At 37.0% G+C, this 23,260-nt stretch overlaps 1 protein-coding gene across 1 annotated transcript; it reads left to right on the forward strand.

Moving 5' to 3' along the window:
* Window positions 1-10,274: 10,274 nt before the first annotated feature.
* On the forward strand, window positions 10,275-21,966 carry kcnj21 (potassium inwardly rectifying channel subfamily J member 21). Its single transcript, XM_079468746.1, has 5 exons — window positions 10,275-10,602; window positions 11,501-11,604; window positions 16,527-16,667; window positions 16,780-17,656; window positions 20,560-21,966. Exons 3-5 carry the CDS (start codon window positions 16,590-16,592, stop codon window positions 20,889-20,891), a joined length of 1,287 nt encoding a protein of 428 aa, XP_079324872.1. The 5' UTR covers window positions 10,275-10,602; window positions 11,501-11,604; window positions 16,527-16,589; the 3' UTR covers window positions 20,892-21,966.
* The last annotated feature ends 1,294 nt before the right edge of the window (window positions 21,967-23,260 follow it).

A 23,260-nucleotide genomic window follows, 5' to 3' on the forward strand; every position in this document is an offset into this window, starting at 1 on the left:
ATAACTGGATAAAATACAAAACTCTTACCTAAAGAACAGGGCAGACAAGACGTGGCGGGGGAATAACAGTCCACCACAAGACAGAAACACACCAAAGAAAATGCAAGAAATGGAGCTGTCATGATCCCGTCGGCCAGAACAAGAGAAACAGCTGCTAGGAAGGCGGGATCATGACAGACACAGCAGGTCTATGCATCACTGAATCATTTTCTAGATCCAGTTATTGTTTTTACACTCATAACCTACTCTAAATCGATCCTGCTCATTACAGACCACAGATATGTGCATAAATGCCTCAGACAATTAAAAAAATTCAAGATTTTTCTGTATATGTTTGCATACATAAATAGAAAAGAATAGAGCGACAGATGCGCATGAAACAGCGTGCATGAAATTTCTGAATAAAATTAGTTTTCATGCCTCGCACTCAGCTCCAATAAAAAACGATTTTAGAGTCCAGATTACATTACAGGCTCACACAGACATTCTTTGGTGAGGTTGCTTCAATGTCAGTGGGGTAGATGACCTCATGGACCTTTGAATTAGATCTCAAACTCTCAAATATTAAATTAAATAATATCCAGCTGGAAAAAAATCTTCCCTCTGAGCTAGAACGGTTTTAAGCCCACTTACAATGCTCGTAATGCTTGAAATGTGTTCTCTGCAATAAAAGCAGACTTGGCGTCCTTTGAGATCTGGAGTGTAACTATGCATCTCGGCATGCGTGCAGTGTGAGTTCCCAACGCAAAGAGAAATATTCCCTGTGCAGCTCTGTAACAACCACAAATGTGTCCTGGAACTCTGCTGTGTTCAACAGTGTATCTTTTTTAAACATGTTGCAGTGTAACTTATGAAACTATACATGTTTTTTAGGTGCAGAAGTGAACATCTGTGGAAAATGAATAGACAGACTGTGCAGAGGAGAAAAATAAGGTTAGGTTTTCAACATATTAAGGACAAAACGTTAATTTCCAAAGATCTGTAAGAAATGTACCATTATTTTGAGAGGTTTTCTCTACTTAAAGGTATAGTTAACCCAAAAATCATTTGATGAGGTCTGGGAAAACCTGTCAGATGTTGCACTGGGACATTTACAGAAATATCTAAGAAGGTCGAATGACTGTTGTTTTTGTCAAAATTGGGTTTTCATTAAAGTATTCTATAACATCATGTCTATCATCTTTAAAAAAACATCTTGGCCAAGTTGTAAATTTTGTCATTCCAATCCTGTATAGTTAGTTTGATAAACTCTATTTACAGGTGCTTTTTATAATAACTAGGCCTACTTAATTTGTTCATGTCTGTTAAAATTTGTAGAAGTATTGCATATACGTAGAAAAAACATATATGTAGTATATTATAGGATTTACTATATTAAACTGTAGTAAAATTCTAATAGTGTTTCTAGCCTTACTCTACTGTTATGGTACCATGTCCAAAACAAAACAATTATGAATTTGTTATATTTATACATTTGATTTGACATATGGAAATCAAGGTTTTGCTGTTTTGTATTCAGAATATTCCCTTGTTCAAAATCAATTGATGAACAGATTTTAGCCCTGCCGTTCCCTGTTGTTCTCGGTCAAGTGAACAGGAAGACAATCAGTAGCCCTGTAATTAAACTTTAGCCTCAAACATGTGAAGGAAGCATCACTTCTTATTCCGTCTGTGACCATTTGCATAATTTTACATTTGGAGATGACAGGTTTAAATAGCAGCTCTCTCTACCCTGCAGCCACAATCAACGGGTATTGGCATTTACATTTAACTGATGCTGCCTCTTGATACTGGGATGTGCCCGGCATTAAACACCAAAGGCTCGTGCACTTGCAGCTCACGTTGTAGGTCTGTCGGGAGGTTGGGAGGAGGGGAGACGGAATGTGAGAAAAATGAAAATGTCTTCCATTTGTCTTTCACACACAGCCACAGACCCTTCTTGGAAATTCGAAGCTCCGTCTGGTTTTAGAAAAGCTGAAAATATGCTGCATCTATTATTTTATATATTAGCAATGCAATTTTTTTTAAGCTTTCAACAGAATAATGGATTGTTCACTTCCTTCGCCAAGCATAATTTGGCTTGCTTCGTATATTTACATTCCAATAACATTTAAGTCTACCGGAGCAATTATTTCTCTATTCTGTCTATATTTCTTTCTCACTCACCTCAGGGAAATAACAGCAGGAGGTTTAGCAATGTGAAAGTCTGTAACCATAATGAGGATTCATGCTTAAATAATTCATTTTTACACTTGGGTTGTTTGTCGTGTGCATAATTACACCTTATAATAAGTCACTGTGGTTAAATATGATCGAAAGTGACTGTTTTGTATTTTTTTAGGTGAAATCATTGAATGTTGTCCTTCCAGGAGTTATAATTGTCCCAGAATGCTATATGTGGTTATGCTGCTGTTTAGTGCTGCAAATAGTATCTTGTTCATATGTCATAATTCTTTTTTTAATGTTTTATGAAAATGGCAAAAAATTGAGAAACGTTCATATTTCCCTGTTCTGTCGAAGAGGATACTTGAACAAACAATTGTCATTTTGTGTCAGAACGTTGAATCAGTCTGGCAACAGATCACATTCAAACACATTCTGTCACTTAATATCTGCCCAGAATGCTTTTCATTTCTGCCCCTTTTATTAAATATTGTTGTATTTTCTGTTTTCTTTTAATAGATTGCTAAATTAGCATCAACTGTGGCTTCCTGTTCGGTGACATTTCTTGTTTGAATTAGTTTCAGTTTGGCTTGTCTTCTTCTTAACTTTGATTGACCCAAATGAGGCGCTCATGCCCTGGAGGCCAGACAGAATCTGTAAAAAGAAAATAAAAGTTGTTCGCTTACATGAGGCTTGAAGAACATTTTCATCTTTAATAAAAAATTCCGAAATTCATGATAACTGGGACCATTTATAAAATTGAGATGAATGTGGAATTGAATTATAAACCTTATCATGACTCACGAATATGAATGAAATGTTGTTGCATTCACCCTGTAGTCCTTGCTGAAAGTTAGAAGGGTTTCCACACCACAAATCTCTCAGTGGACGTAGCCTCGACAGTATTAGGCTTATGGGTGCTGGTTGTCTGATATTCAAAAGGAGTCATTTTGTGCCACACAAATCTGTCCATTAATCCAAAAGAGGAGAACCTCTGGGTAATGTTAGACTTGAAAACAAGCCCTTTATATGCCTTGGCAACTGTCTCCTGTTGTTGCATTTACATAATTTGTTCTGTCAGCATTTTTTATTATTCCTTAACGCAAATGGGATGCCAGTTTAGCACCGATGCTCTTGTTAGATTCGACAGGGTTGGCCTAGTTTTGAAAGGATAAACTTTAGTGGCTTTGTGTTTAGAAAGTGAGGAATGAGATGAGTCAATTTGCCGAACGGGTTCAGAATGCAGCGTGTGTTTGTTCTGAATGTTTGCTTGTGTGTCCACAGATTACTAAATCATACTCGTATGTCTTGAGGGATAATACTCAGTAAAGTACAAGACATTTAGTGTGTTGGGGTAAACGGCTACAATTTGATTTAATAAAATAGATTTTTAAGTTTGAAGTTTTAAACATTCTGTTGAATTGTGAATTGAATTGTGCCTTGAATTGTGCCATTGAATTGTGCCTTGATACATCATGTTATACTTGACATGCCTAGATTTGTGATGCACGGTATCAATTGTATAACAACAGTGTACCATTGTGCCTTAAAATGGGTGACAGGGTTGATAATTTTAAAGATTAATTTGAGATTGCAAGACTGTGTTTCTATTTTACAGTGTTAAAATATCAGTTGCTTGCTATAGAAAATCATGGTAAAGGGGTTGACATTTTAAGTTTTTACTTAAAAAAAGTGACAAAGAGAAAAAGCAGTTTTCCATATTCTGCAGAATGTCTGAATCGTATTTATAGTCATGACTGTTAAAGGTTCGCTGTATTGTTGCTAATACTGAAAGTTTTTATAGAGCAAATGCTCTGAATTGACGGTATACAGTTGTGCTTTTGAATGGATAACACATTGACAGTTTTACAAATTAATTTTAACAGAAAGATTTGCAAGACTAGAAAAGATAGTAAAACTACAAGGTGCTTCTTTAAAAGAAAATGTAAAGCTGATGTTTCTATTTTACACTTTTTAATTATTAGTTGTTTGCTGTAGAAAGTCTTGATCACAGGGATGATATTTTAAGATTCTTCTCATAAAACGCACAAAGAGAAAATAGCAGTGGTTTACAATTCCGCAAAATGTCTGAATCATATAGTCATGACTTTAACTGTTTTGCGGTTTGCTATATTATTGGTGATACTGAAAATTATTATTTTGTAGAGCAAATGCTCTGGATGCCATAACAACATGTTGCACCAGAACATGAACCTGCTCAGATGCGTAGCTTACACAATGCTACTTTGACCGAGCATCGGTATTACCTTTGTTACATAACGCATGACTCAAACGCTTGAAACCTGAATTTAACAGGCATAAAAAGACAACACAGATATCCAATGGAAAGTCACAAAGAAACTATATTTGTAACGAATTGAATTGGTAATTCAACTTAATTCAAGTAGCACTGACATATGTGTTTCAAATACAAACACCCTGCCATCTTCACGGTACATCAAGTGCTTTCAATATTTCAGAGCGGGTAGGGCAAAGTGATGTTCACTTTGGACCAGGAAACAAAAAAGATATAGAGAAAGATGGAGACACAATAAACGAGAATCTAGTGTAAGTGAACAATACATAATCTCAGACCTTCTGTTTGATCGCTGCATAATTTGCGTTGCAATAATGGAGCAGTTATCACATTGACATTTGATGCACAATTAATGGGTCCAAATGTACTTTAGGGACTTGGATTTCATTATAGAGGGACTGTAATGATATGACATGCTTACTGGGTCTATCATTGTGTGTGCTGAATCCTTCTGATCATTAACGTCTTGTTTAATCAGATTTGTGTTTGGCCTTGAAATTTTGCTTTGCATCTCTCTTTCTCTCTCTCTCTCATGTCTTTTTCTCTCTGTTACTCGGTCTGCCCTTTGAAAGGGCAACACACATACATTTTAAAACGCAGAAGCTGACAAGATTTGTTCTTTTTTCATTAACCTTTGCTTTCTAAAGTGTGTTCCACTTGCAAAGAACCTGAATCATTAATGCATGAGGTGTTTTGACAAGAAAGCAGCTTTTCTTTTAGCCAGGTTGGAATTAGGCATCGATCCGGAATTAGGCATCGACCCGCCTGAACCGAAGTGTAAAGCTCTGATCGTGTAATGGTTTAATTAAGTAGCAACAAAAGGCAAGCAACTCTTGCTTCCTGTATGTATTTCTTGACAATAACCTGTAGCCCAACTGGTAGTTATGGGTTTGATCCTTGGGGAGCACATAAATCGATTGAATGTAAGACGTTTAATGCAATTTGGATCAATAAAGAAAATATAAAAGAAAAATATTTCAATGTTGAACATTTTTATAAAGGAGTGAAAGATTTGCCCTTTCAAACAATACGTAGTAAATTCTTATAGGAAATGTCCCCCTCTCATGTTGTTTTAGACATTTGTCATTTTTTATCTTTTAGTACCTTGACAAGCATTTTTTATTATATAAAAAGAATCATCCAGAATATTCTTCAAAACACTTTTCACGGATGAAATCAAGACGTTTAAAGGTATAAAGAAGTGGCCTTTTATCATTTTATTCTGTTGTCTCAGGTCAACTTATGATGTTCACGTTGTTTTTACATTCAAAAACATCAAAATCAATAAGTTATAGTCTATTCTCTACCCTGATTTTGAGGCCGGCTCGAGAAGCGCTTGGTTTTTATGGGCGGGGCCGCATTGAAGACTGACGTACACTGCTATGATTGGATAACAGTTCCAATAGACGTCACTGTGCCCTGTGATGTACATTTCTGCGTGTCTGTTTGACAAGCTTCGTGCTTAGTTGGAGACTTCTGTAAACTTGGTTAGACACGCAGATTACACATATATAAATTTATGTTTGTAAGTCTTGTTTTTCCGAGCGTTTCCGAATTTGTTACTTTAATGTAACACAGCATGCGCTCTTAATCGGGCATAGTGTCTTTTAAACAAACCGCCTCATCAGAGTCTCTGTGTCCCTTATCTCAGAATAATTTAGAGTAATATGCAATTTGCAGTGAGATTAAGCCACGACAGTGTGCACCGGGTCAGGCGTGAAATTACAGGGACTGTAGCAGCCCATCAAAATACAAGTCATCTTTCACATGTGCCTTTGATGGCTTTCTGCCTTTTCCTAAACCATTCTCTCAACTCTTCCATCCTCTCGCGTATTCGTTCGCGATATGAAGGAGGAAATGGTAACGTATCATTCAAAAGGATCCCCTGAAGGCAGAGACTGTAATGGGTCCATTTCAAGCATTTAGACATTTAGGCGCACAGTCATTGCGATGGGCTATTTAGAAGTGATTGAGAAGGACATGGGGCCACAGTGGGTCCACATTTCAAACAGATGGAGAGATTTTGGAGAGCCCGCTTATCAACGTGTTGTTGAATGAGGATCGTGACTCTCAGAATTTAAGAGGCGCATTGGTATGTTGGGTTTGTTTTTACTCATCATGTTGTTGTACTAAACACAATGTGCGACATTTTCAATAATTTTGCTTAGTAATGTTTTTATTTATTTGGATCAATTGTTTTTAAAAGTCGTCCCACAAAGCACTTTTTGATCCCTTTATGTTCTTGGTCAAGTTGTGCATGTTATTGGTTTGGGCAACAAAACTCCACAGGTTGATTAAATTTCAAAGATAAAAATATGAATATAAAATAAAAATGTATTTAAGCATATCAAATTTCAGAAGTACACTATATGGGTTAGAATGCATGCTGGGTTATTTTTCAACCCAGCTGAGAGGAAGCCAATTGGGTTGTAAATGATCCTGTGCTGTGTTTTTTATATCAAATACAAACCATTTTGAATTTTAATTTAACCCAACAGTTTGTCCATATGTTTGACCCAACAGTTTGTTTTGTCCAACAGTTTGATCCAAACGCAAAACCTTTTTTAAAGTGTGAAGACAGAAATGAAGGGTGTAGCAATATGCCGGTATTGACAATAAGTGTGATATATTTTAAACGAATATTGTAAATATTGTGTTAACATTACATTTAAGAAATAAATGATCACGTTAAATATTTTGCCTTCAACCACAATTGTTACAAACTCTCTCTGCCTCCCTACACTCGTATTTTGAATGTGATTCAATGGCTTAAATAAGAGAAAACACAAAATAAACAAATGTATTTATTAAAAACATGAATCATTTTAATAGCTGTGATAATATTGCTATCATGAATTCTTGCATGACAGTCATGTAGTAAAAATCTGATATTGTGACAGCCCTTACAGAATTATGCAAGTCGTTGACACTGTTGAGCTCTAAAAATGCCAATGCAACACAAATGTAAATCATACCTCCTGATGTGCTGTATTTTCCCAAATTTTTTGTCTTGCCAGTGAAGTATATACTACAGTAAGTCTATAGACCTTTGTGTTAAAGGATGCTGCAATAGGGTTGTTTTTAAAGGCTTATGCGCTTTACAGCAATGAAGACCAAATATATTTACGGCAAGAGTCCCAGGCCAACACTTTCGGATCTCCGGCCCTTTAAAACACAAAAATAATGACCTGTGTTTCTACATAAAAATGTGTATGTAAGCCTATTATAGCTCATTATATAAACTAGTCCACAGACAAGTACCTTAGAGAATGGTTTATATTTCAACTTTGAAAACTGTAATAAACAGTGATGTCAGATTCAGGAGGAATCGCTTCACCCCTGCACTGTAATGGAAAAGTGAAATACACCACACAAAGCCCTTAGCTCAACACAACAGCGTAACATCCATCACAGTTAAAGTTCCTGGACCTTGGATGGTTTTGCCCTTTTGAAACGTTTTTTTCACAGATTGAAACTGTAAACGCAATAGCTGAAGGTTAACAAGAAAAAGAGAACATGATGAAAGAGCTGCTTATAACTTGACAGTATGTTTAAGTACTCGGATCGCTCTTATTTAAAAAAAGTGCGGCTTTTAAATGATGTGTTGCATTCAATCTTTGGAGGTATAATGAGACGAAAGATATACATTGTGGTTCAAAGGCCAATTTCTTCTGTTTTAAAGGAAGCAGATTTATCTGACTTTTTGAGCATTTGATTTAACCAAAAATGAAAGTTTTGTCATCATTTATTCACCCTCATGTCATTCATAACCTTTGTCTGATTTTCTTTCTGTGGAACACAAAAGAAGATATTCTGCATGTCTCACTTGTTTTGTGTCCAATGGACACAATGTTTTTGGGGCACCAACATTCTTCAGAATATCTTCTTTTGTTTCTGCATAAGAAAGTCATACAGGTTTGCAATGACATTAGGTTGAATAGAAGATTAGTAAACATTTTCATTCGTCGGCGAACTCTCCTTTTAATGGGATCTAAGGCCAGATTTTATTAATCATCCAGATATGGCAAGGAATCATACATCATCTGTCATTCTGTTTACTTTGTGTAAAATAGTTTTTTATCCAAAAGCTGTTTATATTCAGATTTAAATGATGTGGTCTCAGAATTCTTGACCCCACTGCATTTCCACAATCTGTTGTGTGACTCCATTGTATGGTGGTGCTGAATGTGGCAAATATATATCCAAATGAGAGGTGTTCATATATCATTATAACTTTCCAAACTGCTGAACTTTTTGTGTTATAGTGCATTGTTTTAACCTAGTATGTGCATATCCTTATCTCATCATCCTTGTCCCAGCAAAGTGCACCGATCTCTGGTTCTCCCACAGAGATCCTTGTGGTGTCTCCTCTCTTTCCTCAACCCTTATGCTATGGCATCTTTACATACATAGTGCGTTCCTTGTATTTAAACATTAGCATGTGAAACGTAGCTAACAAATTATGATATCACCAGTATTGTTCAGTCATGATTTATAATTAAAAGACAAGTATAAGACTACAATCTTGGTAAAGTTTGGAGTATTGGTATATGAACCAATATTCTTTCCATAAAATTCAAGCGTAAAAAAAAGTTGATGGTTAGTAACTGCAAGGTTTTTAACCTGAGATAATGAGCAGTCACCCATAAGTCGTGCCCATAAGAACTGTACTGACACCTGGGTTTCTGCTTTAAGTGTGGAATTCACTTTATATGGTTAAAAACAATTTATTATTATCATGGTATTCCCAAAGTAGCTCTTGTGTGTTAAGAGTAAACAATCGTAATGCAAGATTATCAATCATACCTCAAATTCAAGTCTTTTGAATAAAATGTAAATGGTTTGTTAGTGGGTGCGTATGTGTAAGAGAGAGAAAGAGAGAGAGAGAGGGTTCAAGGTCCATTCCAATAAAGCATCCGACTTGCTTATGTGATGGTGCAGGTTCCTCAAGGCCAAGGGCAGAGCTTGTCTTCTGTAAGTGCACGTGACAACGCCTGGGTTACTCTAGAATTTGCTACGAAGAGGCTCAAAATTAGTTTTATGATATTTATTTATTTCTATGCAACACATTTCATACATTTCTGGATTTTGCAAACACATTGAACATCCAATAGTCCCTACTCCCTGTTTCTCATTGGGGAAGGGTTTTCTGTACAATAATGGCGTACTTTCACAAACACTGCTTTTTTGCTTATTACAGCTCCAGCGTTTATGATATCAACATTCGGCCTCCCACACGCAGAGGTCTTCACGGGAAGGGAAATTATTTCTACTTTTTAGGACTGTCAGTCGATTAAAATAATCACGCCTTTGACATTAACACGGTCTTCCATCAGCTGAAATTCACATTCAAATTGTTTTTTCTCTGTTTCAAGATATTTTTCCATCCTGCAGTCCACTGCTGAATCTCTCATTGGTAATGTGCTTTACTCATTCCTGTGGCATTGAAATTTCACTATACAAGGATTGCAATTGCAGTATGGATGTAATATTAAACAAATGTGCTCCTCAGAAGCTCTTTGTCTACATTGATACGACACACATTGGTGGTATTGAGCCAAGTACAAGCTCTGATATTTTCTATGTACTTTTTGCCTTTATATGCTTGGTAGTAGTTGATCTAACTGCACACTGGAACTCGACTGTAACAGTAGAATCACTCCGATTTCTTTTTACCAGCAATCTGGTCAAAATGCAATGATGAAATGACTGTTACAAGTCATTTAAAAAGGGGGTGGGGGTATATGTATCACGCGTTCAGTGATGCTTTCGGTTACCAATTCCTCTCCTCCTCGTGCGCGAGCGCGACGCGATCGTCCAGCTTAAGCATCAGCGCACATTTGCGTGATGTGCGTCGTCGCTGCTTGCGTTTCGGAAGCGTCCATTCCCTTGGAAAGGTTGCATCGGAGAGAATAGCCCGACGTATCTTCGTGCGATCCACTTCCCAGTTCATCTGACGTCGTGGGACGTGGTATTACTCTAAAGACCTGTCAGTCATATTGTTTGTTTGTGCGAATGGAGACAATGTGTTAAAGCGAAGCTCGGTGCGCGCTTCTCTTTAAACGAGACCGTGTTGGAAACCCACTGCGAACCGAGGCGAGGAACTAACTTAAACTACACAGGTGAGTTTACATCCACTTATATGCGATTAATTGTGTTTTATGATTTTCGTTTTTCCAATTTTAAAGTTTTCACTACTATAATGTTCTCATTTTCTCCACTTTAGGCTACTATATGATTAATGGTTGTCGTGAAAACACCGACACGTTCACTGTCGGAACAACATGCGTCTAAATAATTGATATGCATGAATGATGCATTGAGACACAAGCCTGAACGCGGTTTTCATGGCAGCACAGGAGTTGGCCGTTTGTCTTAAGGCTATTGAATAAATCATCATTCTAGAACTGACAAGAAGCGGTCTGCTCAACAAACCCTCTTATTCATACTAATGTTTTTACGTGTCAGTGCAATTGCATTTGTTTGGAAGGCTAAGAATATTGTTGCAATGGTGAACAACTTCCAGCCAAGGAAGAGGATGCTAAAAGGATGCTTTTCTGAGGATGGAAATACTACAGTATATATAAACCGCTCACAAACAAATCAAAAGCCATCATTTGTATTATTGTAATTTATTGTAACACAATTTAAAGCTTTTTAAAGCGATAGTTCACCCAGAATATACAAATATCTGATATAATTGACTCAATTAAACAATAGTTTCAAATCCATTTGATAGAATGAAAACAAGTCCATGTAAAGGATGCTTTTCATTTAGAAAACCCTTCACGTTGGTTCTGATGTAGGCCTGTTTACAGAAAGAATGTACAATGTATCGCTGCATAAATTGTGCATTTGATTTTAATGATGTTTTCCTAACTTAAAAGCTAAAGTTGAAGTTTTAGTCAACCCATATGTTCCAGTCCAGTATAGTTTAAAGCAACATGACTAAATTATGAAATCTATAGACTTATGACTTGAAGTGAACTATAGCTTTAAGTCGTCTTCGTTTGTGTTTAGGTTTTCCACTGATGCAGAGCCCTTGCAAGCGTTGTGTCATGCATAAATCAAAGCCGAGATCAGGACTGCAATACAACGAGGTCTAGACATATATTTGCATTGAGGTACGTAACGTAACTTGGTTGTCAACACAAGGTCTAACAGTTTTCTCTCAGGAGACTGTGTGTAATGGGTTTGCTCAGTGAAAGGTGTAATTTTTTTCCCTGTTTCCCTGCATGAAGCCATTATGATATCTGACATCAGCCAAATCAATCGGTAAAGTTGCTATGTGGCTGGTGTCCTCCTGTCCAAGGTTATCTTGTTTAACATGACTTTCTGAGTTGGTAAATAATATGGGTTCATGTTCTAATTTCTATAATTATGAAGTAAGATTGTATAAATATTTGATGAGGTAAGCACTGAGGCAGTTTGCGATTGGTTGTTTATTTTAATTGTTTATTAACCCCTAGCAGTACGTTGTTTTACAATGCCACATGTTAACCTGCTCAAGAGTTCAAAACCCATGGGTTAAAAGTAGTGCAAAATGTCTGCCAAGCCCCGGGGTTCAAATTGTAAGTGTTAAGTTTAGTGTGAAAGGCCCTTGTATGAGAGGATGGGTGACAAAACTGGTTTTTATTTTCTTCAAAAGTAATACCTTTAGCTGTACAATTCATAGCATAAAATCATTTAACCTCATTTGATGGCATATCTGCCATAATTCCATTTACTGAACCTGTCAAAGAAACCAAGAGCAATATAATTCTATATCACACCATATGAGTTAATAAGCATACGGACTAAGACAAGCTAGCAATGAATAATGGACCTCAGGCTATAAGAGACCCATTGAGCGTCATAAATATAATGGATTATGTTTCCGATCTGTAGATTAATGCTGAACAATATGGCCCGATTTAGGTTCTTCTGTTCATCTGAGACGAAACACAGACATAAAATATAACCCTTAGGCTTTAATTAAACCCCAAATTAAACAGTGCTTTTCCCAGGGGACAGTCCTTTCCAAAGGGAACGGGAAACTTGGAAAACAGTTACTCTCGAAGGGGGCGAGATTTGCGAAGGGAAAGAACATCCCTCGTAAGACCTTAATCTGGCTATCTTGTTTGGGAAGGATGCAATATAATGTTGCCCAAACCCTCACCTGCTCTGAATGAGCACCCTAATGGAATAGAACGACTAAAAGCTTTGAAAATGCAGATCTATTTTTGGGACATTCTGGACGGCTCACTTCTCCACGCTTCTGTGTGTATCTGTTGTTCTGAGCAGAGATGAGACGGCTGCCAGACGCAACAAAGCGATTTTATCGTTGGAGATGAAGATGCCCTCTATTGCTGATAAAAGGGTTTTGTTAATACACAAGTGCATAATGAGAGCCCATCTATATTCTGACACCCTACAGCTTTGTTTTATCATTTTGTAAATCTTTCAGTGAGCATATGTACAATAAGATGTCCAAAAACAATTTGGGAATGTATAAAGTGATAGTTCACCCAAAAACTAAATGGTTACATTATTCCCCTGTATGACTTACTTTCATCTGCACAACATAAAAGAAGATATTTTGAAGATTGTTGGTAACTAATCAACACTGGACCCCATAAACTTCCAAGTGATTTCTCAAAATATCACATACAGGTTTAAAACCACATACTGTATGGGTGAATAGAATAGAATAGACAGAATTTTCAAATTTTCGGGTGAACTATCCCTTTAACAAATAAATGCTATGAGGAGACACAGATGATGATGTCCATTATTAGCTACCCTGAAATTCTGTGCAGTTTTGAGACACGTTTCACAATAATGAAAATGTTAAACTATTACAGTCTGTCTACTTTGAGGTTCGTATAGCCATATAACATATCAAAGGTTACTAAATCCAATTTAATGGCCAGACAGCCTTCAGGTCTTTCCTTATGTCAGCATTAGTAAAGGTTGAAGAATCACATCAGCGGTTGTATGTACTGACCATGATGCAGTTACACCACACTAGAGGTAAACCCTCCAGTCTTCAATGGCGGTGATGATCCAGTATATCTATGAAACAGAAGTATTATGTAAAAATAGTTGAAAAGGTGATTATGTAAATCGTTGGAGTGGAGAGTTAATGCTCTAGTCCGCCACACTAAAACTCCCTACTGCCGGACGGGTTTGAAGTGAAAGAGCTTTCTTTGGCCTTGAGGTAGTATCAGCTCAGCACTGATGGTAGATTATAAAATTGGTGAAGTAAAGCGGTGAATTCCATATATCTGATGTGGATGAGGGTTGTGTGAAGGTCAGATTCGTCCGGCGAGATCTTTTCTTGAGAACTGTCTAATCTATTTTGGCATTGGAGCCATTTTTATATCTTTAAATTTTTCTCAATGTGCTGTCTGGAGTATATCATTCAGCTAATGCACCGCAGTAATAGCCATGTTCATCTCTTCGGTTGTATTCTGTTTCTCTGCTGGTCCTCTTTAACGGTGAATAGACTCAACGCACGATCGCTTCCACATTTTGTCTTAGCCAGCGCAGTTACATCCGGCGCACATAGCGGTAAGGAAACAATGAGAATCTTTTCTAAAGATGCACCTTGGATTACGGTCAATGACGTAAATTAAATTAGCCAAACAACCAATATTGATGCTATATTGTACAATACCATATTACAGATTTTTTTACTTTGTAGCCATAGTTCTGTTCTGAAATGACTGTACCCCTTTGTTTGGGTTAAGATGTGTTTAGCTCAAATGTGTTCAGATACCAAAATCTCAAATAAATATTTTTTTATTAGCATTTATTTGCAGAGTATGAAAATTGGAGAAACAGGTCAAAAATGCATATGATGCTCTGTTTTTTCAGACCTCAAATACTGGAAAGAAAACAAGTTCATATTCACTTGTAAGCAATATAACAGTAATATGGGAACATGTATTTAGACTAAGTTTTAAAAACTTTGATAACCTTGATTTTTATCACAGTTTTCATGTGCTTGTCATGCCGTCAGTCTTTCACATTGCTGTTGGATGACTTTATGTCACTCCTGAGATTTGATTTTGTCGAAATTCAACAGACACAGGACTGAATGGCCACAATACATAGAAATGCTGATTAAATGAAAATTTGCAATATATTACCAAAATGTTTATACAGTAGTGGCCAATGTGATGTATTATAGGTGCATTAAAAATGTTATATGCATGTCGCACTGGAGTGCTTAGAGTGTAAACTGAACATCAGCCACCACATTACATAAATAAATAAATCTTTTAATTTAGGTATTGGCATGTACAGTACAAAGGCATGGTATGTGGAGTTTAAAGAAGCTCTCAGGAGTCATATGAGATAATGAAACAGAGTGCTTCAGTCCCACATGGCGTGTCAGGGTCTACACTCTGTTCCATCTCAGTGAGACACACAGAAGAGCAAGAGTCCACTCCTGCTGTTCTCCACAGTTGGTGACATTTTACATTGACCCCTGCTGCAATACAGTGTTCCAGCTCGAGATGATGCCACGGTTTAGGCAGTGTGACACTGTTGGAGTTGTGGCCGGGCTGTTTGACTGTGTAATGGAGATGACAGAGTCCAGAACCTGGAAACCTTTGTATTTTCGGCAATGATTTAAGATGAATTGTGAATGTGTTAAATGGAGATGAGATGTACCTTTAATGGTAAAAATCGGTTGTTGTTACTCAACTGGAATGGAGTTACCAAAGCCAGGGTCATGGACATGGGTTTATCTTCAAGAGAGCACCTCAATTCGATCAAATGTATTTTGAATGCACCGTTTGAATAAAAGCAGAATGCATGTAATATATGAAGTCAAAATAAAGCCTATTTAATGTTTTATCCCAAATTATTGAATAAGTAAATGCTTGTATGAATGGAGCTGTATGAATGACTTTAAAAATAAATCTGACATTAAAAGAGTATCAATGGAGAAATAAGTTAGTGATTCGATGATTGATTCTTTTAGTCCTATGTTTTTTTTTGTATTTTTAGTTATTTACTATCTATGGACAGCACTTTGGTCCATTTTAATGGCTTTGAAAGTGCTTTATAAATTAACTTTGATTTGAGTTGAGTTAGTACTCATGAAAAGTCATGCTTATGTTCCTGCTATAAATAGGGCCAAAAGGAACAGTCATTTAAAAGTCTTTGTTCTGATGAACACAAAGATATTTGGAAGAATTCTCGTGACCAAACAGTTGTCGGGCAACGTTGAATAACTTGGTAGGAAAAATTACAACTACATTCTTGAAAATTTTGCCTTTTGTGTTCAACACAAAGAGATTGATAAACATTTTGACTCAACTGTGGCCAAGAACTGTTTGAAACAAGTTTTAGTTGTTATCTATAATTTTGTTTATCTCCCTCTTCCTTCCTCTCTCTCTCTCTCTTCCTCTCACTGAATCAGTTCATGTATGAGTGATCAGATCTCCTAGTGGGTGCCGTCTGCCCCAATCTGTCTCAGACTGCCTCGCTCCTTGCTCCCCCACGGGGCCGGCTTCATTAATATTGCTTTCACGTGTGTGTTATAAGAAGTCACAGACACCCACACCTGCTGTCTGTAGTGTTGTGTAATGTTGAGCTGAAAGGAAGAGTCCTAGTGTCATTGAGGATTCAGAGCTAATGGCCAGCCTGTGGCAACAGATGTGAAGTTCAGCGATCAATGAACGGGATCAATAAAGTGGACGATGAGGCTGATACGGCACAATGTGCAGTTTCTTTAAAAGATGTATATGGACCATTTCAGTATTGTATCTGTAATGGCATGTCTAACCAGTTTAGACCTGCATGTTGGCGTAAAGGGATTGTTTGCACCATAATAGAAATTCTGTCTTGTAAATCTATTGTAAATATGATGTTCAACTAAACAAAAGTTGCAGTAAATTCACAATTCACCATGTTACATAATTCACCATGCCGCGCTTATTTATGTGCTTCCAATGTCCCACATATGGACAGATTTTTTTAGGTAAACAGTTGTAATATTTGCTCTCTGTTATGGGTTTGCACTTACCAGTCTTTATGTGTTTGTTTTTAATAGCTTGAAAGCTCCAGCTGCTGTGTTGGATCGGAGCGGGCATCCTCGACTTCAGCCTTCCAGGATATGAGTAGTTTCAAGGGCCAGGATGTGGAAAAACAGGGCATCAAGCTGCCAAAAAAATGGGCTGATCCCAATGACAAGGTACGTTTTTCACATTAATCACATTCACTCCACATTCATTTGTGTCCTCTCTGACATTAAAGTCCTTTGTTTTGTCTTTTTATCCATTCGTGTACTCAAACACACTTGTCAGATCCCAACAGACCGTACGATGGTTGTTGGTGGAGCGGTGCGGGGAGGAGACTCCTACAAACCCGCAGCAGCTGCATTAAAGAAACGCCGCCAGCGCTATGTGGAAAAGGACGGCAAGTGCAACGTCCACCACGGAAACGTGCGGGAAACCTACCGCTACTTTATGGACATATTCACCACACTCGTGGATTTAAAGTGGCGTTTAAATCTTCTGGTGTTCACGCTGGTCTACACCTCCACTTGGGTCTTCTTTGGTCTCATTTGGTGGCTCATCGCATACGTCCGTGGAGACCTGGATCACACCGACGACAGTGACTGGACGCCTTGCGTGAATAACCTGAACGGCTTCGTCTCTGCGTTCCTTTTTTCCATTGAGACTGAAACCACCATAGGTTATGGGTACCGAGTAATTACGGATAAATGTCCAGAAGGAATCATCCTGTTGTTGGTGCAGGCCATCTTGGGCACCATCGTCAATGCCTTCATGGTGGGCTGTATGTTCGTGAAAATCTCACAGCCAAATAAACGTGCCGAAACGCTGATGTTCTCCAACACAGCTGTGATATCCGTGAGGGATAGCAAGTTATGTTTGATGTTCCGAGTCGGTGACCTGCGTAACTCGCACATAGTGGAGGCATCCATTAGGGCCAAGCTGATCCGCTCCAAGCAGACCAAGGAAGGAGAGTTTATCCCTCTGAACCAAACGGACATCAACGTGGGGTTTGACACGGGGGACGATCGGCTGTTCCTGGTGTCACCGCTGATCATTTGTCATGAAGTCAACAAGAGCAGCCCCTTCTGGGAGATCTCTCAGGAGCAACTGGCAGGGGAGGAGTTTGAGATAGTGGTCATCCTGGAGGGAATGGTGGAGGCTACAGGTGAGGGGATATCTCAGAGAATTAGAAAGAGACAGCAAAAGCTCTATTGGCCTGGCTTGTGGTGATGTGATTTCTTTAAATAAGCTGTCAATTTTGCTCAAAGGTTTATGGTCACTTACTGTTTTTGTTACTGTTTTGCATTTTTTATGTTTTAAAATGAATCAAAACTTGTCATATCATCTTCATTGCCCACCCTTACACAAAATAAATCTATTCAAATGTGCAATTACTATATATTTCTTTAAAACCAAAACAATATATATACTTTTTATACTATTTTTTAGAAATAGATTTTCCTGTCAGTATAAGTCAAGTTTCTTTAAGTATAATTTTAAGTATATTTGGCCTACTTGCACTCAATCCTTTGGTGCCATTATACTTAAATGTATAATGAAGCATTTGAAGTGTACATGTAGTTGCGTTTACTCGTTTTATTAAATAGCTAATTGAATATACTTTTTACATAGTTTTGCATAGAGTCTTATAAATGTGCACGTTAAAGTTTATATAGAAACAACATAATGTATTATATATAAAGTATAATGCTGTGTTCTCAGAGTTGGGATATTTCCCACCCCAAACTCAGAAGCAACATCTAGTTTTAATTATATTAAAAGCAAAACTATTTCAGACTTATTTCAAACCAGAAGTAAGGTAATGTCAAGATTATTATTTCACTCAAGTAACCCTAAACGTTTGAACATTTTCTCACAGTAGTTATGGTTGCGACGTCCATTATCATGGGGTACTTAGAAGTGTGTGCGAACCATGAGAAATGACCAGATTTGTCCGTGGTCCCCCTGGGAACAGAACGCTGACAGCACATATTTGATGTGGAATTTTCATGGGAATCTCTAATTATATTGACAGTGAATCATGTGAAAGCAGTCGCAATTACACCGCGCTAATTAGCTTCTGCATTGTGCTCAGTGTCAGTATAGATGTATACTGCAGCCTGCAAGCGGAAAGACTGTGGACTCCTGAGATGTCTGCGAGTTAGTAAGACAAGCCTGCATGTGTCCTGTCAATAGAACCGCCTCAGGGAAATCAATGAGCCAAAGACAATAGAGGGAACTTTAATGCAATAGACAATAACCATTGAGATATCACAATCACAAACCTGAATACACACACTCCTCAAACACAGTCTCCTACTTCTAAAACAGTGAATCATTGCCCAGAAGTGGGATGCTGTGAAGAGTTTGATTCGGCTCACAATGATCACTTACCCAACACTGTTTACTTTTTCATCTCATTCGTCACACATTTGAAACCTTGGGACAGCCCACTTAGAGCTGAATGTAGGTTCGTCCCGTCTATTATTAGACAAAAAGCAGATTATCAGTGAATAAACTACTATCAGAAAACCACAGCAAACTATTCGGGTCAGGACTGCACCTCAAGGCCTAATAAAACTTGAAAATGATAAGTAATTATCGATTTTCTAAATGTGGCCCTTCTCAAAGTTGATAAATCAGGGTAATGACATGAGGGAGGCAATGGAACACATTGAAAAAGTTCAACCAAAGTCACAACTTTACAAATAACATGTCTGCTTGGTATAAGAATATGATATTCTGCACATTTCTGATTTTTTAATCACATCATTTGTTAGTGCATTGCTGTAAACACAAACTAAGGGACAAGTCAATATTTTGTGCAGTAGACATTATGGAGCATAACTTATTTTGAACCTGTACACCCTTAAATGAAGATGTTTTCAACTAAGTAGCGCATTAAATGCAGAACTGCCCACGGGGTGCTGCTCTTAGCAGAACCAGCTCGATATGACCGTCAGAGGCTTAGAAATGTTTTCAAACTGCTTTCCTTTAGTAATCTAAGTCTTTAATACCAGTGAGGCTTTGAGTAAACTTACATAGATTCTAGATTACTTTACTTTTTGTTGAGGGAATGCATTCGGAATTAACAGATCACATCTGAATGTGTTAAAAACTATTGAAAAATGTTACACTTGCCGTATTAATCATAGTTCACATTGAGTATATAGTTCTATGCATCCTATATTTGAAATAAACATGGTGACTATATCAAATCCTGTTTGAAAAACGAACATCTTCGGGATGCTGGGACAGGCCCCAGTCCACCAAAACTGTAAAGTTTCACTTTTCCCGTTTTTCTTGCAATTCTATGGTTTTTGACCATATTTCAAAAACATGTGAAAAAATAACAGTCAAATTTCATTAATGTAACAAATGCTATCAATAGGTATCGTGTTTTTCCTAAATGTCATTTGTAATCATTATGACTTATGTGTGTTTTTGTTCATGTTTTATGTGTTTGAAGATGAGGAGTGTTAGCGCATGTCTGTGTGTAATCTGTGGAGTAATTGATGCACTTTTTATGGTTCACATAAGTAAGTGATGAAGATGCTTGCGTTCTATTTTTGAGAGATGTGCAAATTCAGCGTGCATGTCTCAATTCTTTAAGTACAGTACATTCCCGTTCTATCAGTAACATTCAAAGGTCAAATGCACAATTAGACAGTGATCTTTAGTTATATTCAGGCGATGAAATTGAACAGCTAGTTCCTTGGCACATGCTGCACAAAGGGAAATCTTTATATGTCGCTAAAATCAAATTGATCATATTAAGATCAAAAGTCATAATTTGTTTATCTCTGTAACAGCATTAGTTAAAGATACAATTACTATTTCAGTGGCCACTTATAAATAGGATTTGTTTTCATATATATAAAATACAAAATATATTTTTATTTTATTTATAAAAATAAAGAACACCAATATTAATCTAAAACTACATCATTTTATTGATTAAAATTAAAAATATAGTTTTCTTTGAAAACATTAGTTATATTTAGTCTATAGTTCATGTGTTGATCTGTACCTGTATTAACACCTATATCATCTCTGGCCTTTCCACAGGAATGACATGTCAGGCCCGCAGCTCGTACCTGAACTCAGAAGTGCTTTGGGGAGAAAGATTCACCCCTGTGCTTTCATTAGAGGAGGGATTCTATGAAGTAGATTATGACACGTTCCACCACACCTACCCCGCACCGACCCCTTCCTGCTCAGCACGGGAGCTAGCGGAGCTGGCAAAGAAAGGGGAAGCTATCCCACTGCCCCCTATTTCACCCCCAGCAACTCTGGTAGAACCCCAACGGCCAAAGGAAATGCCCGGCGTGGAGAGCATAGAAGCAGAGGAGACTGTTAGCAACGGGGATGTGAACCAAATAGTATGTGGGCAGGAATGAGTCTTTGCTGCCCCTGTGTGGATAGATTTGTAATATAAACAATATAGCACATTGCAGAAATATGCATCTTTGACCTAAAATGACTGTGCTTGCTTCAGTCACATCAACTCAACATGAATTGCTAAAAATCTATAGGCCTTTAAGTCTTATTTGCCATTGACGCTATGCTGGTATTCATAAAAACAGTTTTGTATGAAAGTACAGAATCAGATTATATGTGTAAAAAAAACCTTAGGCTTGAATTTAAATGCAATGTATTTAATTAAGGAATATACATTATTTACAGCTTTATACTGTTTGCGTAACACACACACACTACAGAATTTGCATCATTGCTTTTGTGGTTTATCAGTGTTATACTTTTTTATTTATTTATTTGTAGATAAGATTTATTGTATGAAATGGTGCCTAGATACACAGCAGCATTTTTTAGCTTTGTTGAATGAAAGAACTTTCATTCCCTATGAAGGGCATATTGAATATACAGTATGCTTATTAATGCACATTATCTGTGATATACAAGGGTTAGTGTCAAGACAGACCCAGCTGTCTGTTTAAATGAATTGCAATAAAGAAAACTGAGATTTAGAATTCTTGTGAATTCTCTGTTTATGGTGAAAATACTGTGCCAACAAGTTCTTAAAGGTGATCTTTAGTACAATGCAAATATTGTTGTGGTCTGAGATTGTAAGCTGAGACCCGAAACAGTGATTCTAATATCTAGATATGAAGAACAATTCTCCAACTCCGGTTCACATTTAACGAGCATCAATTCTGTTATAAACCAACAGTGACATCTTCTGTTTGCGACATCATAACAAACAATAACTGGGAAATAAAGTTTCTTTACTGACATGCAATAATCACAAGTTTGATTTTACTTTTCAAGAAATAAAACCCACAAGGTTATTGTTGCGAAATGTTTTCATTTGCACAAATAGCAGTGTATAAAACATTGTGGTGCTTTGCTAATGTTGTCATCTTGCATATAGACATTCGTGCTTCTGTTTGTAAATCATCACTGTTGTCATTTTTGCTCTTTTAAACCATTTTTAATAAACTTCATTGCATTTTTTGTTTTGTTTTACAAGAAGTGAATAATACTTAAATAGCCTACTTCATTTGATATTGTGAGGTGAATGGAAGGAAAGTGATGAAAACAAGTGCGTAAACTTAAAATACCATAAACTGCAAAGATTTAACATTATACAGAAAGTGAGATTAAAAAATGCAATTTGTAAATGAAAACAAGTAGATTCAGGAAAAAAACTTTGTGGGTTTCTTCACAATGTAACTGTAATGATCAGGGACGTGCACAGACATTTTAAGGGGCAGGGGCTTAAGTGGAAAAAAGAGCACTTCTCATATTTGTTACAATTTTATCCAAACAAAATGTTAAATATATTAAAACAACAATTGTTTAAATCCCTCACACTCACCCAATTGTTTCATGTTGTTTCATTTTCCAACAATTTCTGCAAAATAATCAGTTCATGACACCATGGTCTTCTTAAGAAATCAATAATTGTATCACAAGAACAGACAACAACAAAGGAAACTAAGCCTCAATGTGTATGTTTTCTATGCTAAAGTTTCAAGGAAATATTTAGAATAAATGACTGCACAAAGGAAAAGTGCATATTTTCAGTAATAATTTGTTTATTTTGCACAAGCCAATAAACTGTTTAATTGTTTTGGTGCTATTGGGACAGCAATAATGACCTTCACACTAAATTTGTTATTTAACAGGACACAAACCTGCAAAACAAAACACACCGCAAAAAAATAATTGACAAAATACCAAAATACTGCAGCTTAACTAATTTTTATTATTGTTGTACACTTTCTGTACCACGTAAGCGCACGCACAGACTAATGTTGACAAGAACTTTGTTTCATAGTTGAGGGAGGGCTGTTTAGATCTATCAGCACAACATGGATTATTTGATGAGGATTCTGACATCAAATTGATCAAGTTATTGTTTAAGGCAGGACACTTCATGTACTGTTAAATTTTGAGACAGCTGAATATATACCATTTGAAGGGAACATACCACTCTTGATGTAGATCTAGTGGTCAGTTGTGGCCTGGGGGTTAGAGCATTGAGGCTTGTGATCAAAAGGTTCCTGGTTCAAATCTCAGTGCCAGCAGATCATGACTGAAGGGCCCTTGTGCAAGGCACCTTACCCCTGATTGCTCTGCAGTAATGTGTCACTGTAAAAAAACTACTTGTAAGTCGCTTAAAAGCATCTGCTTAATGAATAAATGTAAATGATGTAAGTCTAAAACCTGGTGATATGCTTCTGTTATTCTGTATATCTGCATTGCCTGATACATTTATCCAAGTAAGCATATTTGAATTACTTAA

The sequence above is a fragment of the Barbatula barbatula genome (genome assembly GCF_947034865.1).
Source record: "Barbatula barbatula genome assembly, chromosome: 12".
Lineage (NCBI taxonomy): Eukaryota > Metazoa > Chordata > Actinopteri > Cypriniformes > Nemacheilidae > Barbatula > Barbatula barbatula.